The 18070-nt window shown below is 39.8% G+C and overlaps 1 protein-coding gene and 1 long non-coding RNA gene across 2 annotated transcripts; one reads left to right on the top strand and one right to left on the bottom strand.

Annotated features, from left to right (window-relative positions):
- The first annotated feature begins 2961 nt into the window (after positions 1-2961).
- Positions 2962-7351, top strand: LOC125802196 (uncharacterized). The gene is made up of 3 exons (XR_007439181.1): positions 2962-3322; positions 3928-3975; positions 4144-7351. It is a non-coding gene; the product is annotated as an uncharacterized LOC125802196 (long non-coding RNA).
- Positions 7352-8914: 1563 nt separating this feature from the next.
- On the bottom strand, positions 8915-10708 carry LOC103033030 (odorant receptor 131-2-like). Its single transcript, XM_007238296.4, has one exon. It carries the CDS (start codon positions 10131-10133, stop codon positions 9201-9203), a length of 933 nt encoding a protein of 310 aa, XP_007238358.2. The 5' UTR covers positions 10134-10708; the 3' UTR covers positions 8915-9200.
- Between the last annotated feature and the right edge of the window lie 7362 nt (positions 10709-18070).

Below are 18070 nucleotides of genomic sequence, written 5' to 3'. Positions count from 1 at the left end.
GGCAGAGAGCCAGAAGGTATAAGAAGCTTGGAGGGAAAGGAGCATTTTCCGCTCTTGAGCTGCTACAGGGGTGCGGTGATGATACAGTTATCCACACTTATAACCTGCTGACATTAATGATCTAATCTTACAGTTAGATAATACAGTGCGCAGATTTTGCCGTGGTGGCGGCGTCTCCACAGCCCGTCCGCTCCCCGCCATGAGACGCCTGCCTTGTGGTTTGAGCGCGTGCAGTCCTTCGCGGAACTTATTAACCAACAATTTACGCAGTCAATTCCAGTCATGAATAAAGGAAACAAACATTTTCAGGATGACTGTCTCTGTGTTATTAAAACCAGATCAAATCAAAGTTATGATGCAATGTAGAATTGTGTTTATTAATTTCTTATTTTCAACAAAAATATCAGGTATTATTTTATAAATATACAGCTAAAAGATTTAGGTCCAAATGTACAATGTAAAAGGAAATAAAGATAATACATAATTCATGCAATGTGTGACAGTAGAGCTGCTTTAAATCTGTAACACTATATCAAATCAAAATAGCTGGTCTAAAGTCTAATACAATGTTAAAGATGTTTAGTGAATAGGCAGTTCATATAATAATTTGGATCAATTTGATCATTTATTCCAACAGTGGCGTGCACAGACATTTTGGGGGCAAGTGCACACACACACACACACACACAAACACACACACACAAACACACACAGCTTATCCAGTCCATGTAGAAAAATGTTGCCAATAGAATAAGACTCTGTGTGTGTGTGTGTGTGAGTGTGTGTGTGCGTGCGTGTGTGTGAAGCAGTACTATAACAGGCTGTGTGTGTGTGTGAAGCAGTACTATAACAGGCTGTGTGTGTGTGTGGGAAGCAGTACTATAACAGGCTGTGTGTGTGTGTGTGTGCGTGCGTGCGTGCATGTGTGTGTGGGAAGCAGTACTATAACAGGCTGTGTGTGTGTGTGTGTGTGTGTGTGCGTGCGTGTGTGTGTGGGAAGCAGTAACAGGCTGTGTGTGTGTACTATAACAGGCTGTGTGTGTGTGGGGGGGGGAAGCAGTACTATAACAGGCTGTGTGTGTGTGTGTGTGTGCGTGCATGTGTGTGTGGGAAGCAGTACTATAACAGGCTGTGTGTGTGTGTGTGTGTGTGTGTGTGTGTGTGTGTGTGTGTGTGGAGCATCTGTAACTGTAAATAAAAAGAAAATGTACAAGTCAGCTTTGGTAGAAAAGTGCTAACAGTGGGGAACAGTCAGACTCAGTTTTCCACTTTGTTAGTGCAGTGCTGGTACACGGTCGTCTTCCGTATTTGAGTCACACCTGTGTTCAGAGAATCAACAGGTCAGGTGCGTCAGTCGTTCACCAGCACCAAAACGACTGCTCAGTGACACTGATGTAGAACAGTCAGAAAGTGACACTGGGCCAGCTGTGGGCCAGAAGTATTTTTCTGCTTGCGACTCTAAACCAGCAGTGCCGACTTAGAAACGAGTTCGGGCCAAAGTCGCTGGCTATCTGGGATAGACATGGAGGCTCCCTGAAACACTGGCATCCACCCACTCCACCGTCCACAAACCTGAGTGACGGTGTGCAGTGGGAGAACAACAGCACCAGCATCTCAGTTTACCCACAATTCCCTCTGTCCATGAACCCCTGAATCTGCAGCCTTATCTAAAGGAAAAAAAAACATTAATTACCAAAAGCTAAACTAAACAAGTAAGTTTTCAGTCTAGACTTAAAGATTGAGACTGTGTCTGAGTCCCGAACATATTCGGGGAGATTATTCCAGAGTTGAGGCGCTTTATAAGAGAAAGCTCTTCCTCCTGCAGAGCTCCTCTGAATTTTAGGAACTACTAAGAAACCAGCACCCCGAGATCTAGGTAATCGTGGTGGTTCATAATAGGAGATGAGGTCTCGCAAATACTCAGTTAACTGTTACTACGTTAACAGGAGAATTTTATAGTCTATGCGGAATTTGACTGGAAGCCAGTGCAGTGCTGACAGGACTGGACTAATATGGTCAAATTTTCTAGTTTTAGTAAGGACCCTGGCTGCAGCATTTTGAACTAGCTGAAGTTTATTTAAGTTACTGCAGGAACATTCAGACAGTAGCGCATTACAATAATCTAGCCTTGAGGTAATGAAGGCATGGACTAGTTTTTCTGCGTCATGCAGTGATAGGGTGTTTCTTAGCTTGGCAATGTTACGTAGGTGTAGAAAAGCTGTTCTAGTAACATTAGATATGTGTTTATCGAATGCTAGATCTGAATCTATAATAACTCCAAGGTTTTTAGCTGCTGAACCAGGTGTGACTGAGAAGTCGGCCAGATTTAGTAATACAATAACCACCAGCAACACAATGATACTTAGTAACAAGTGGGTCAGGATACTCTTAGATTAAAAACAAGTTTCAGTATTCGGAACCCACTGGTAACACGCTTAATTTAAAGGTGAACTGTGAAAGTTTAATAATGTACAGCTAAATCCTTAATACAAAATAAATTAGCATAGCTATTTCATGGAATAAGGTGAGATAGCTAGATTAGCTAAATAAAACATATCTCAAAGCTTGTTTAGCTAGCTAACTAGTTAACTTAAAGCTAAGTTAGCTAGTTATGACTTATAAATTAAAGCTAGGTTAGCTAGTAATAAATCCAAAATTAAAGCTAGTTTAGCTAGTTATAACATAAATTAAAGATAGGTTAGCTAATTATAACTTATAAATGAATGCTAGGTTAGCTAGCTATACATTATAACTTAAAGTGAGGTTAGCTAGTTAAATTAAAGCAAAGGTAGCTAGTTAACTTAAAGCTAAACTAGCTAGTTAAATTAAAGTTAGGTTAGCTAGTTATACATTATAACTTAAAGTAAAGGTAGCTAGTTAAATTAAAGCTATGCTAGATAGTTAAATTAAAGTTAGGTTAGCTAGTTATACATTGTAACTTAAAGCAAGGGTAGCTAGTTAACTTAAAGCTAAGATGGCTAGTTAAATAAAAGCTAGGTTAGCTAGTTAAATTAAAGCAAGGTTAGATAGTTGAATTAAAACTAGGCTAGCTAGTTAAATTAAAGCTAGGCTAGATAGTTAAATTAAAGCTAGGCTGGCTAGTTAAATTAAAGTTAGGCTAGCTAGTTAAATTAAAGCTAGGCTAGCTAGTTAACTTAAAGCTAAGATAGCTAGTTAAATTAAAGCAAGGTTAGATAGTTAAATTAAAACTAGGCTAGCTAGTTAAATTAAAGCTAGGCTAGATAGTTAAATTAAAACTAGGCTAGCAAGCTAGGCTAGCACGTTAAATTAAAGCTAGGTTGTCTAGTTAAATTAAAGCTAGGTTAGCTAGTTAAATTAAAGCTAGGCTAGCTCGTTAAATTAAAGATAGGTTGGCTAGTTAAATTAAAGCTAGGTTATCGAGTTAAATTAAAGCTAGGTTAGCTAGTTTAATTAAAGCTAGGCTAGCTCGTTAAATTAAAGTTAGGTTAGTTAGTTAAATTAAAGTTAGGTTAGTTAGTTAAATTAAAGATAGGTTAGTTAAATTAAAGCTAGGTTAGTTAAATTAAAGCTAGGTTAGCTTATTTAATTAACGCTAGGTTAGCTAGTTAAATTGAAGCTAGGATAGTTAGTTAAATTAAAGCTAGGCTAGCTAGTTAAATTTAAGCTAGGCTAGCTAGTTAAATTAAAGCTAGGTTAGATAGTTAAATTAAAGTTAGGCTGGCTAGTTAAATTAAAGCTAGGCTAGATAGTTAAATTAACACTAGGCTAGCTTGCTAGCCTAGCACGTTAAATTAAAGCTAGGCTGGCTAGTTAAATTAAAGTTAGGCTAGCTAGTTAAATTAAAGCTAGGCTAGCTAGTTTAATTAAAGCTAGGCTGGCTAGTTAAATTAAAGTTAGGCTAGCTAGTTAAATTAAAGCTAGGTTAGTTAGTTAAATTAAAGCTAGGCTAGTTAGTTAAATTAAAGCTAGGCTAGCTCGTTAAATTAAAGATAGGTTGGCTAGTTAAATTAAAGCTAGGTTATCGAGTTAAATTAAAGCTAGGTTAGCTAGTTAAATTAAAGCTAGGATAGTTAGTTAAATTAAAGCTAGGCTAGTTAGTTAAATTAAAGCTAGGCTGGCTAGTTAAATTAAAGCTAGGCTGGCTCGTTAAATTAAAGCTAGGTTAGTTAGTTAAATTAAAGCTAGGCTATCTAGTTAAATTACAGCTAGGTTAGCTAGTTAAATTGAAGCTAGGATAGTTAGTTAAATTAAAGCTAGGCTAGTTAGTTAAATTAAAGCTAGGCTAGCTAGTTAAATTAAAGCTAGGTTAGTTAGTTAAATTAAAGCTAGGCTAGTTAGTTAAATTAAAGCTAGGCTAGCTAGTTAAATTAAAGCTAGGTTAGTTAGTTAAATTAAAGCTAGGCTATCTAGTTAAATTACAGCTAGGTTAGCTAGTTAAATTGAAGCTAGGATAGTTAGTTAAATTAAAGCTAGGCTAGTTAGTTAAATTAAAGCTAGGCTAGCTAGTTAAATTAAAGCTAGGTTAGTTAGTTAAATTAAAGCTAGGCTAGTTAGTTAAATTAAAGCTAGGCTAGCTAGTTAAATTAAAGCTAGGTTAGTTAGTTAAATTAAAGCTAGGCTAGCTAGTTAGACACACTAGCTAGGCTAGCTAGCACTAGGCTAGCTTGTTAGACACACTAGCTGAAGACACATCTTTTCAAAGAGTTCCTAAACTAATAATAAAAAAAATAAATAAAAAAAGGTTCCTAGGGTTCTTAACATGATTAAGCTCTATGTATCTCTTGATCCTAGTCTACAAACTAGCTTTGGATATCTTAAGTAACTTTGAAGCACTGTTGTAAGTCGCTCTGGATAAGGGCGTCTGCTAAATACCATAAATGTAAATGTAGTTAAATTAAAGCTAGGTTAGTTAGTTAAATTAAAGTTAGGCTGGCTAGTTAAATTAAAGCTAGGCTGGCTAGTTAAATTAAAGTTAGGCTAGCTAGTTAAATTAAAGCTAGGCTAGCTAGTTAAATTAAAGCTAGTCTGGCTAGTTAAATTAAAGCTAGGCTAGCTAGTTAAATTAAAGCTAGGTTAGCAAGTTTAATTAACGCTAGGTTAGCTAGTTAAATTAAAGCTAGGCTAGCTAGTTAAATTAAAGCTAGGCTAGCTAGTTAAATTAAAGCTAGGTTAGCAAGTTTAATTAACGCTAGGTTAGCTAGTTAAATTAAAGCTAGGCTGATTTTGGGCCTAGGTCTGTGTAATGTATGTAGCATTTGGGCAAAAAAACTTAATGTAGTAACGTATCAATCTTTGTTACATTCAATTTTTTATATGCAAACATGAATATGACCGTTTTAATTAAGTAATTGTAGATCATGTAAATGTAAATGTATCTTGTTTCTTGGGTCTGTAACTGTGGACCTTTATTGGCACATTCAGGATGTATTTTTAAATCATGGTACGCTTTTGTCTCTTTTGTGAAATGCTTTACTAAGAAAGACACAACAAACAACAAATTATTTCCAAATATTCTAAATTATTCCTAAATATATAGAATTAAGATATATCAAATTATTCCCAAGAATACAAGCCGTTTATTCTGAACTATAAGAACTAATACAGCCATTATTAATCATTTCCACACAACAGACCACTAATTAAACACTTACACAGAATAAAGCCTAATAAGTAGTGAATAAATCATTTATAAATGTCTAATTATTGCTTTATTAAGCAAATAATAAGACATTAATAAGCGCCTAATTTGTGTTCCTTAAAATAAAGTGTTACCAAGTATTTAGATAAAAGTATACATATTCACAAAGAATTGAAATAAGGGCCACATAAAAAAATGGTCACATTTGAACTCCTTATTAGATAAATTATGCCTAAGCCCACTGTCCCACCTCCGAGTATTCCAGCCAAATCATCTGACAGTTTTATTGTAATAGGCTGGCCTTTTAACAGCCATCCAGAACTCCTATAATTGGCCATAATTAAGCATATAAAGCGCCTCAACTCTGGAATAATCTCCCCGAATATGTTCGGGACTCAGACACAGTCTCAATCTTTAAGTCTAGACTGAAAACTTACTTGTTTAGTTTAGCTTTTGGTAATTAATGTTTTTCCCTTTAGATAAGGCTGCAGATTCAGGGGTTCATGGACAGAGGGAATTGTGGGTAAACTGAGATGCTGGTGCTGTTGTTCTCCCACTGCACACGGTCACTCAAGTTTGTGGACGGTGGAGTGGGTGGATGCTGGTGTTTCAGGGTGCCTCCATGTCTATGTTACCTTCTGGCTCTCTGTCTTTAGTTAGGCTGTTTTATTCAGTTCTGCCGGAGTCATTTGCCACACTCTGATAATGTTTTAATATTCTCAGTTTTGCATAAATCCAGTCAAAACTAATTCCATCTCTCTGCTTTCCTCCGAGTTACCGACTGCCCACCTGTCTGACCCGATACCGATGTTGGACCCTCAGGCTCTCGCGTCTCCTGTCCGGCCAGACTGATGGAAGTTTCTGAAGTCAGCTCTTCTCCACCACCACCACAGATCAGCTGCTCATCGTCCATCTTATTCTCCACTACTGATTACATACAAGCTATTAGTGGTGCTATTACACTCCTGAGTACATAAAACCTATATGGATGTATAAAAGACTTTTTAAATTTCTATTTAAAAGCCGTTTGACCAGTGGTAGGATGGTCCCCCCTCAAATGTGAGTCTTGGTCCTCCCAAGGTTTCTTCCTCCTCCTGCAGCTCTGAGGGAGTTTTTCCTTGCCTCCGCGCTCACTGGGGGTTCTGTATTCTGTATTTTCTATGTGTAATGTTTTGCCTGATTCTTTGTCCTGTAATCATGTTTCTGTAAAGCTGCTTTGTGCCAACACCTGTTGTAAAAAGCGCTATACAAATAAATTTGATTTGATTTGATATAATTGGGTGAGTATTTCTGAGGCCACTGCAAATTTCTGTATCTCATGAGCTTTGGTTGGGGTGGCTGAAGCAATATTTGTATGCGTTGAATAAAGCAATCAAACTGATGCTAACAATTTGTTTAGAAAATCTGTGCTCTAAATCATTCATTTTCTAGAGTTTGATAACTCTATTTCAGTTGTTTTAATGTCTTTTTCACTATTTCCTGTGTTTTATCCTCAGAAAGATCTTTTGTCCTTTTCATACTACATAGTAACGTAAATAATAATACGCTTTGTGTGACAATCTGAATTTTGTAGGTTTTCTTCCTTTCCGAATATACAAACTTGTATAAGCTTGATACTACTTATCCAAAGAGAAGAACGTTGTGCTTATTTGCCCAAAATCCTACTGCTACTGTGTGTAACTTCCATAACAGTTCCGATCACTGTGTAGATCATGAGGAAATGTCTTAATATTACAGCTAATCACAATTACATTGCCATGTGATCATGTGCTGGAGTTACTCATTCAAATATCATTCATTTTAATCAGTCCTTTTGAAATGCTGTGCTGTTATAGTGCTTAAAGCAGGTAAGCTTGTGTGAATGCTGTAGGTAAGAATTGCATGTGTGGGTACTTTGTATGTGTGTTCAAGCATGTGCTAGAAAATCAGAATTAAACATACATATTTCTTTTACTTCTTCTTTGGACAAATTATTCCTGCATTGGGAAGGTATGTCACTTTGCTGGTGTAACAGAGTTCAAATATTCATGTGTTTTATTGTTAGAATTCAGAAACTGCTCTGATTTTAATCCAAAATAATCATATATTTTATGAACAACATTGTTGTTCATATAAGTTTATGAACAACAAGTGTGCATTAAAATATATTCCTAGTAAACTTTTATACGCATGTTTGTGCACTGCTAATGCTACAGCACATGAGCTATGCTAGCATGCAGGCTAACTAGCTAATTATTCTATGTTTTTGTATATTTTTATACTAACTAAAGACAGAAGTGGAAAGGAGAAAAGAGGTGCCAGCCTATCCAAAGCTAAAGGATGTTTTATGAATACACAGTGGTTTAAATAATGTTTTAAGTTACTAAAAAATTTGCTCTTAATTCGATTATAAGACATATTAAAACATATTTTAGTGGAGAATCCGTTGTTTTATGTCATAGCTAAGAGTTTATGAGCTTGTTACTCGATTCTCTGTTAAAGTTTGAGTGAGACAAACTAGAGGCTCCATTTTCCCTCCATTTTCTGTAGCTGCGTTATCAGTATATCAGCTAATTCTATTATTATTTGAAATGTGCTCATGTGTCCATCTGATATAATGTGTATTTTTGTGGTACATGCTTTTAGTGGTAATGCAGAGACAATTTATAATAATATGTTTAGAAATGTATTTTATATTCTTAATATATAAGTATAATATATAATATATAAATATTCTTATATTCTTTATATATAAAGCCATATAGTAGGCGGTTTTATATGTTGTTGCCATATTTGTGCTGTTTTCTGTGCTGCGGCTTGGTGTTTACTGCAGCAGCCACTCCAGTAAAAAGAAAATAAGAAAAGTACATATTATATTCCAATGCTGCTGTGCCATTTAAAATAAAGAAGGATGGAAGAATGGGCGAGCATGCGTGTGTGCCAGTTCCTGTACCACTGTCACATTGCATACAGTTCAAAAAGAAAAAGGGGATTTATTTTTTATTGTGTAAAATGCAATTTGAGCTCTGAATTTGATCTACACAGGAAATTTGGCAGTGTTAAATCAACACTGTTAGTGTTAAATTAACACTGAGAGTGTAAAGTTTAACACTAATAAGTGTTGATTTAACACTAACAGTGTTGATTTAACACTGCCAAATTTCCTGTGTAGGCATAATATCAGTTATTAAATATTAAATCAAATGTAGAAAACAGGTTCATGAGTAATCAAGCTTCTTGCAACACTTATAGGTTTGTAAAATCAGTGTTTACAATATACTTCCTAATATAATTCAGTCATTTACATAGGGAAAATCAAAGAACCCCTTTATAGCTGCTTTATTTCGAAGATTGCTAGTGAAGTAGTTAACAATAAACTTTTACAAGCCTTTACCCCTTGTTTTGTTAATCTATTCCATCAAACATTCCTCAAAAACATGGTGAACAAAAATTAACCAAAAACATTACAGTATTTTGAGAAACAAATATCAATATGGAAGACCATTTGCATTTAGTAAAATGATTGCATCATGGCTTTGTTTCGTACAGGCCCTATTTCATACCATATCATAACATTTCATAACATTCATTTCATTTCCTATTAGTTCTCTACACTTCTCTTAACCTTATTCTGACTAAATACAAAATACCTCTTTAAATATTTTCGGAACTTTTCGTCACGGACTCCGTAAATAATTGGACTCAGAAAGCGTGGCAGGATGTAGACAATAAGATAGTTGGCATATCTTATCTCCAGACTGTGACCAGGGAAGCGAATGTTCAGGAAGACCTCGACGCTTGGATAAATGTAGGAGAGCATACACATGAGGAGTTGAGCTCCGTGAAGCAGGATGGTGTTCCTGGCCCGATGGACAGGTGTTTTATCTATGGACATGGCGTGGGCTGCCAAGATCACCCGCACATACGTGTAGACCAGAGTGAAGAAGACTAAGGAGAAGTAAAAGGCATCAAAGGCCTGTCGCTTGTACAGGAGCACAGGGTCTTTGAAAACATTCTGCCGCAGGCAAAACACAGACGTGTAGAAGAAGCTAAGGGGTTCTGTAGCAAGTGTCACAAAGAGGTCAGTGATATCAGGGACAACAGAGATGAGCCAGATAAGACCTATGAGGATGTAGGTGCAGCGGACAGTGCAGATTTGGCTGTGATGTAAAGGGTCACAAACGGCAATGTAGCGCTCAATGGCCATGCCAGCCAGGTTCACAGGTGTATTCCGGGTCGTAAAGACAGCCACAAGAATGAAGCCAGCACACACAGACACACTGATGGTGTAGTAGATGTAGCTTACCACAAACAGGGCAACAGTGACAGTCAGCTGCACGGCATCATTGATGACCATGTGGATGAAGAGGATATAGCGAGGATCTTCATAAAATATCTGGTTGCTGAAGAAGGTTGCCACCACACTACCATTGATGTAGCTCAGGATCAACCACACCACAACCAGAATGAAGTTCTTTGCAAATGCTGTTGCAAACGTGTCTCGTAGCAGAACCTGTGTTCCCGTTGAGTTCATAGCTCAGAACTTGTATCCTAGAACAGAAAAACACTAAATGTTAAGACTTTTAAGTGTAAAACTTTAGACTCAGAATATACACTGATCAGCCATAACATTTAAAACCACTTATGTCCTGTTATTACTACCAAAACAACTCTGATCCATTTCTGCATGGACTCCACAAGATCTCTGAAGGTGCTCTGTGGTATCACTAAAGAGAATAGAATAAAAAAATGTAATTGATCAAAAAGTGAAAAGCCAGCACCTTCGTACCAGATTCTTTAACTCCATCCAGTTGTCCTTTTCTTAAAGCATTTTTAATAGTTAGATGAAACATTTCACAAGACCTGCATAATGTTTGAGGGTGTTCTGACCCAGTGATCTACCTATCGCAGTTTGACATCTTGACAGGTCATTGGAATAAGGTAATCAATCTTGTTCACTCTGTTTAGTAGTGCTTTTAAAGTTACGGATGATCTGTCAATCACAAATGCAAATAAAGGCAATAATGTGACTTTAGATTCAGATTATATTTTTCATGTATTAGAATAGGGGCCATCAACGACTGTCCAGATTGGTGATTTTACACATATTAAAATGCTTACATTTACATTTAGAACACTTGTACATAGATAACAAAAATGAATAAATAAAATAAATAATATGAAATATTACAGCTTTTAAATTGAAACAGTCTTCTTGTCTTTATTTTTATATGTGCTCCCCACTCAACTGTTTACCACTTAAAAAAAAATATGTTTAAATGTTCATCTTTTTTATTTAGTATATCCTCAGAAAAAAATATATTTAGGTGTACATTAGTAATTATGCAGTGTATTGAAACATTTGTAATCTATTACAACCTCAAAGTGTAAAATCCTGTAATAGCTAAACAATCATCATCATTTTATGGTAAGACAACAAATTCATATTCAAATAACAAATTTTCACTTCAGGTAACCTCGGGTTACAAATGCCTGATAATGTATCCCCACATGATTATTTACCTGTAATCTAATCCTACAAAAGATTCTTTACATTAATATTAGCTAGATTAATAGTGTTCTAATTCTAAGGACACAACTTTTCTTTTTCCAGGCTCAAAGGTGTCATAAAAGGAGCCATTTTGGTTCCACCCAAAGTTTTATTTTTGTAAAAATGTGGTTTAAAAATTAACAAACTTTAAACTTTTAAAATATTATTCACACAGAATCTTTGTTTTTAGAAGGGCAAGTAAAGTTGTTAAAAATAACAGTTTGCACATCTTGAGCCCTTTATTTTGTATTCATGCCATAAGAGCAGATATAGAAAAGCTACTTTAGACTTTCACTGCAGATTTATCCCAGGCAAAATGAATGGTATTTTAAAAAAACAAAGCTAGTATTTGTTAGAAAACATGAGATAAAAGAAATTCAGTTCATGGCACACCTGAAGCTACTGAAAACAGTTTCCACTGTCCACCCTATTTTCCACAGAACATTTCTCTTTAAAAATGATATGAAATGTATTTAGATATAGTATTATGAAACAATGGATGTTGATATTCATTACATTATTTGTTAGAACAATCTGTTTTTCTGCAGCCTAAATGAAAGTGCAGGTTAACTGACACTGCTGGTACTCTAGTCAGTACTCACCTCATGCTGTTGGCTGGAATGTTGTGCTGGTGAGTAAACACTGGCTTTAATAAGTATTGTAGCTAAATCTGATTGGTTTGCAATGACATAAAGAATCACATGTCTACTTCATAATCATTACATTACATTATATTACATTACATTTGGCAGACGCTTTTGTCCAAAGCGACTTACAATAGTCAAGTACAATGTAAAATAAGTTTAAAGGTAAAACATCTTTGGATAGGGATAAAAGGAGGACAAAGGGGAATAATAGGATAGAGGAGTGAAGGAGGGGAAGAAGGAAATGAGGTTAGAAGTAGTTAGTGTGTTAGAGGTGTTAAGAGAGTAAGTGCTCTTTGAAGAGCTCTGTCTTCAGGAGTTTATTAAAGATAGCGAGAGATTCTCCTGATCTGGTAGTGGAAGGTAGTTTGTTCCACCATTGGGGAACTCTGTATGAGAACAGTCTGGATTGCTTTGTGTGAATGTTTGGCAAAGCGAGGCGACGTTCATTGGAGGAGCGCAGCGGCCGGGAGGTAGCGTAAGCCTTCAGGAGCGAGTGCAGGTAGGAAGGAGCCTGTTCTGTCATCACCTTGTAGGCGATTGTAAGAGCTTTGAATTTGATGCGAGCATCAACTGGTAGCCAATGGAGCTCAATGAGCAGCGGGGTGACATGTGCCCATTTTGGCTGGTTGAAGACCAGACGTGCTGCTGCGTTCTGGATCATCTGGAGTGGTTTTACTACACAGGCCGGGAGGCCAGTTAGCAGGGCATTGCAGTAGTCGAGGCGTGAGATGACGACCGCTTGCACCAGGAGTTGGGTGGCCTGTTGCGTCAAGAACGGTCTAATTTTTCGGATGTTATAGAGCGCAAAGCGGCAGGACCGAGCAACTGAGGCCACATGGTGCGTGAAGGAGAGTTGGTCATCAACCAGAACACCCAGGTTCCTAGCAACCTTTGTCGGTGAGAGAGAGAGAGAGTCGATACTTATAGAGAAGTTGTGTTGAAAAGATGGTTTTGCTGGTATAACCAGAAGTTCAGTCTTTGAGAGATTTAATTGAAGGTGATGCTCCTTCATCCATGAGGATATGTCAGAGAGACACTGCGATATCCGTGCAGAGATTGAGTGATCTTCAGGTGAGAACGACAGGTATAGCTGGGTGTCATCCGCAAAGCAATGGTAGGAAAATCCGTGTGAGCGGACAACCTGACCAAGAGAGGTGGTGTATATGGAGAAGAGAAGGGGTCCCAGTACCGAACCTTGGGGAGGGCTGAGGACAGCTGTCCTTGCCACGACACCTTGAACGAGCGCCCAGTGAGGTACGATCTGAACCATGACAGCACATTGTCTGCGATCCCCATGTTTGAGAGTATAGTTAGGAGGAAGTCATGGTTGACTGTGTCAAATGCGGCCGAGAGGTCCAGCAGAATGAGCACTGAGGACTGACCTGCAGCTCTGGCAGTTTTCAACGCTTCAGTCACAGACAACAGAGCCGTCTCGGTAGAGTGTCCTTTCTTGAACCCAGATTGGTTCTGGTCCAGAAGGTCATTCTGGGAGAGGAAGCCAGAGACCTGATTTAGAACTGCTCTTTCTAGTGTTTTAGAGAGAAAGGGTAGCAGTGAGACCGGTTTGTATTTGTCAACCTTGGCGGGGTTGAGAGAAGGCTTTTTAAGCAGTAGTGTCACATGTGCTTGTTTGAAAGCAGTCGGGAATACACCAGAAGTTAAAGAGGCATTGATCGTGTGAGTGATAGCCGGAATGATTGCAGGTGCGATAGTTTGCAGTAGGTTTGAAGGAATTGGGTCAAGCGGACACGTAGTAGGACGGCTACGCGTTAGGAGAGCCAGTGTCTCGTTCTCAGTGAGAGGAGTGAACGAGGAGAAAGCAACGCCTTCGGTGGAGGGACACCGGGCAGTAGAGGATGTAGTAGGACTGCTACATTGTGCATCAGTAAACTGGTTGCTGATGGCCGCCACTTTGCCAGTAAAGAATGTGATCTGTAATGTGTTTGTCCTTCATTCTTAGCTGTTTATCCCAGCACTGTTTATCTTGCACTGTCACATTCAATAAAGAAAAAATAATAAATGTTTTGTCATTTATAAAAATATTTGTCTTTTCTTAGTGTGTAAATACATATGATTGATAAATTATTAAAAATAAATATGATTAACGTAATGTTTTAATTTTCTGGTGTTTAGTGAATTTATTGAAAAGTTTTAGACATAATGAGATGTGAAATAAGAAAACCCAACAACACCCAAACCCAACAACATCACAGTGAATGTGCACTATGCAGGTAATAAGTGAGTTGATACTGGTGTGCAAACATTAAAACTGAGGGGGAAGCGACGTCTTGCGACACAGATAGAACATCAAGATCATTCGTGTCTTCATCTATTATTTCATGTTATATGATTTATTATTTCATCTTCTGGCGCCGACGCGAGTGGCTGCCTGTTCCAGTAGCTCTGTCTTCCTTTGTGTGTCCGAGTTTCTTAATGTATCATCTCTGTGCTTCTACACACGTCTATTGTGCATCTTATTTATATCCTAAGGATATTTTTAGCGTAAATATGCGGGGCAGCGAGGAATATCGTGTTTATTCTAGTGAAGAACTGCTGGCCCTCCGACCCATGGGATGTGGGGGCATTGTCCACACAATACCGGTGGAACTAAGGAGGAAGTACCGAGGCTGCAGGGCAGGATCTAAGCTAAAGTCTAAGAAGACGGAGAAGCGCTGGAGGTACAAACCCTCAGTTCCGTCGGTGGTTATGGGGAATGTCAACTCACTGACCAACAAAACTGACGAGCTCTGACAGAAGCTCTACAGGGAGTGTAGCATGCTGTGCTTCACTGAGACCTGGCTCACCCCCGACACGCCGGATGCTAACGTGGAGCTACCCGGCTTCTCTGCAGTGAGAACGGACAGGGACCCGGAGTAATGCAGGAAGCAGAAAGGTGGGGGGCTCGCGTTTTTTTTTTTTTTTCAACAACAGATGGTGCAACTGACTGGAGCGTGCTGCTGCACCCACATGGTGAGGACATTGACGGGGTGACTCACTGTGTTACTGAATACTTGAATTTGGTGGAGCTGAAGCGTGTACAGGGGGAACTACATACCTCTTAAAGAGGCCAAGGAGTCTTACAGGAAGAAAGTAGAAAGAAAGCTGCAAGACAACAACAAAGTCTGGGGTGCGATGAAAACCATCACTGGGTGCAAGGATAACAGCGGCAACCCAGTAGATGGGGGTGTGGACAGAGCAAATCAGTTTAACAACTTTTACAACAGGTTTGACTGTCCTGCTCCTGCTGCCCCTTCCTCCTACCCTCCTGCAGCATAACCCTCACCTCCACCATCTCCATCACCACCACCATCACCTTCAACTCCAACTTCACCATCTTCATCATCATCACCACCATTACCTGCACCTCCATCATCTACATCATCAGGGCCACCATCATCCTCACTTCCACCATCCTCATCAAGTCAAGTCAAGTCAAGAGGCTTTTATTGTCAGTACAACTGAGTACAGGTACACAGTGTAGTGAAATTACGTTCCTCCGGAATCATGGTGCAACACAGAACAACAAGCAATAGACAACATAAAGTGCATTAGTGACGACAGTGCAACATGAAACTATAACACTAAATAGCAATAAATACAAAAGACGAGACCATTTAAAAGACAGGACAGTGCAGTAGCGATACGGTATAATAAAGTGTATAGTGAGGATAAGGTGCAGATATGTGTAAAATACTGTAACATATAGAACATATATAATCACAGCAGTTACTGAGGTAGAGAGTTTATGGTTATTGAGAGTGGCAGCAAATATTGCTGATAGGAATAAAGACATGTCAGCCTCTTTGTGCTGAATGGGTGAAGTTCAGTTTTTGTGTGTGTAAGTAAGGGTTCAGTTCAGTTTTGTGTGAGTGTGTTGGGTGTGTGGTGGGGTTCAGCTCTGTCTTTGTGCATTGAGGAGTCTGACTGCCTGGTGGATGAAGCTGTTGCAGAGTCTAGTAGTGGAGGCTTGGCGGCGTGGTGGACACCTGGAGCTCTCCTGAAGTCAACAACCATCTCTTTGGCTATCCACGTTTAGAGATTGGTTCTGCACCAGTCCGTCAGCCACTGCACCTCCTCTCTGTATGCTGACACATCGTTCTTGCTGATGAGGCCAACTACAGTTGTGTCATCAGTGAACTTGATGATGTGGTTTGAGCTGTACTTTGCAGTACATTCATGAGTCAGCAGAGTGAACAGCAGTGGACTAAGCACACAGCCCTGGGGGGCACCGGTACTCAGAATGGTGGTGCTGGAGGAGTTGTTTCCAATCCTGACTGATTGTGGTCTCTCAGTCAGGAAGTCCAAAACCCAGTTACAGAGGGAGGAGTTTACCAGGTGGGTGAGAGCCAGGTGGAGCGCAGTAGTGATAGCATCGTCTGTTGATCTGTTTGGACGATACGCAAACTGCAGAGGGTCCAGTGAGGAGGGGAGCTGGTTTTAGATGTGACTCATGACCAGCTTCTCAAAGCACTTCATGATGATGGGAGTAAGTGCAATGAGACGGTAGTCATTGAGGCAGGACACTCGAGACTTTTTTGGCACAGGGACAATGATGGTCGTCTTCAAGCACGTCGGCACTCTGCCAGGTATGCTGTCTGGTCCTGTGGCTTTCCGAGGGTTGACTCTGAGTAGAGTTCTCCGCACCTCGGCCGAGGACAGGCACGGTACCTGGTTTGGAGGAGGTTTTGTCTTCCTTGCTGTCGTGTAGTTCTGTGCTTCAAACCTTGCGTAGAAGGAGTTCAGTGCATCGGGAAGGGAGGCATCACTGTTATAAGCAGGTGGATGTGACTTGTAGTTGGTGATGGTCTGAATGCCCTGCCACATGCGCCGAGTGTCAGTAGTGTCCTGGAAGTGGGCGTGGATTTTCTTTGCGTAGGTGCGCTTTGCCTCTCTGATCCCCCGGGAGAGCTTGGCTCTAGCTGTTCTGAGGCCAGCCTTGTCCCCTGACTTATAGGCCTTGTCTCGGGTTCTCAGCAGCACACACACCTCTACAGTCATCCACGGCTTCTGGTTGGGGCGGGTTGTGATGGTTTTGGAGACAGTAACATCATCAATGCACTTGCTGATGTAGCCAGTCACTGAATCTGTGTACTCCTCCAGGTTGATGGAGTCATCAGAAGAAGCAGTTTCTCTAAACATATCCCAGTCAGTGTGCTCAAAACAGTCCTGAAGAGCAGAGATGGCTCCTGGAGGCCAGGTTGTTACTTGTTTCTTCTCTGATTTGGCACGTCTGATGAGCTGTCTGTATGCTGGGATGAGCATGATAGAGATCCGAGGTCCGAGTAGCTGTAGTGGGGGCGGGGCTCTGCTCTGTACGCACCAGGAAGGTTGGTGTAAACAAAATCCAGCACGTTAGCTCCACACGTTGGAAGATCCACATGTTGGTGAAAGCTGGGCAGCAGAGCCTTCAGGTTACTGTGATTGAAAACAGTGATGTGCATAGACTTTAGGAGGTCCAGGCTCTCTGCTCAGCAGCCAATCTCCATCGAGGGCGTCAAATCCTACAGATACCTTGGTGTGCACCTGGACGATAGGCTGGACTGGTCAGTGAACAATGACTCCCTCTACAGGAAGGCACAGAGCAGACTGTATTTCCTCAGAAGGCTCGGGTCTTTCAACATCTGCCAGAAACTCCTGCTGATGTTATACCAGTCTGTGGTAGCCAGCGTCCTCTTTTACGCTGTAGTGTGTTGGGGAGGCAGCATCAGCAAGAGGGATGCTGGACGACTGGACAGACTGGTGAGGAAAGCTAGTTCTGTGCCGGGATTAGAGCTGGAGTCCTTAACACCACTGGCAGAGAGAAGAGCCCTCAGCAAGCTGCTGAACATTATGGACAATGTTCACCATCCTCTGCACAGCACCATCACCAGGCAGAGGAGCTCATTCAGCGACAGACTGCTGTCCCAGTCCTGCTCCACCGACAGACTCCAAAAGTCTTTTGTCCCTCAGCCCATAAGACTGTTCAACTCCTCTCAGCACAGCAAACTAAAGACTCTGTGACACTTTTTCATTCTGTCAACTCTGGCCTCACCATGGACACACCCTCAGCTATGGACACACTCTCAGTCTTGCTGATGCCTATAACACTATTTTTATAGTTCTACCCTATTTTACACGAGTAGTTCATTCACTATCTACTGTTTACATATGTTTTGCCCTGCTAAATTTAAATTAACATATAACTGTGTATTTGCACTTTCTGTATGGCTGACATCAGCTATCCTCACTTTATGCACATCAACTGGTGTTGACTCTCTATTGTGTTAAACTGCA

Source organism: Astyanax mexicanus, chromosome 5 (assembly GCF_023375975.1).
Source record: "Astyanax mexicanus isolate ESR-SI-001 chromosome 5, AstMex3_surface, whole genome shotgun sequence".
Classification (NCBI taxonomy): Eukaryota; Metazoa; Chordata; class Actinopteri; order Characiformes; family Acestrorhamphidae; genus Astyanax; species Astyanax mexicanus.
Note: the sequence above shows the minus strand (reverse complement) of the source record. Positions and strands in the feature narration are given on the sequence as shown.

Bases quoted from the DNA above. Each gene is read 5' to 3' on its own strand.
- LOC103033030 (XM_007238296.4), bottom strand. From the start codon at position 10,133: ATGAACTCAACGGGAACACAGGTTCTGCTACGAGACACGTTTGCAACA.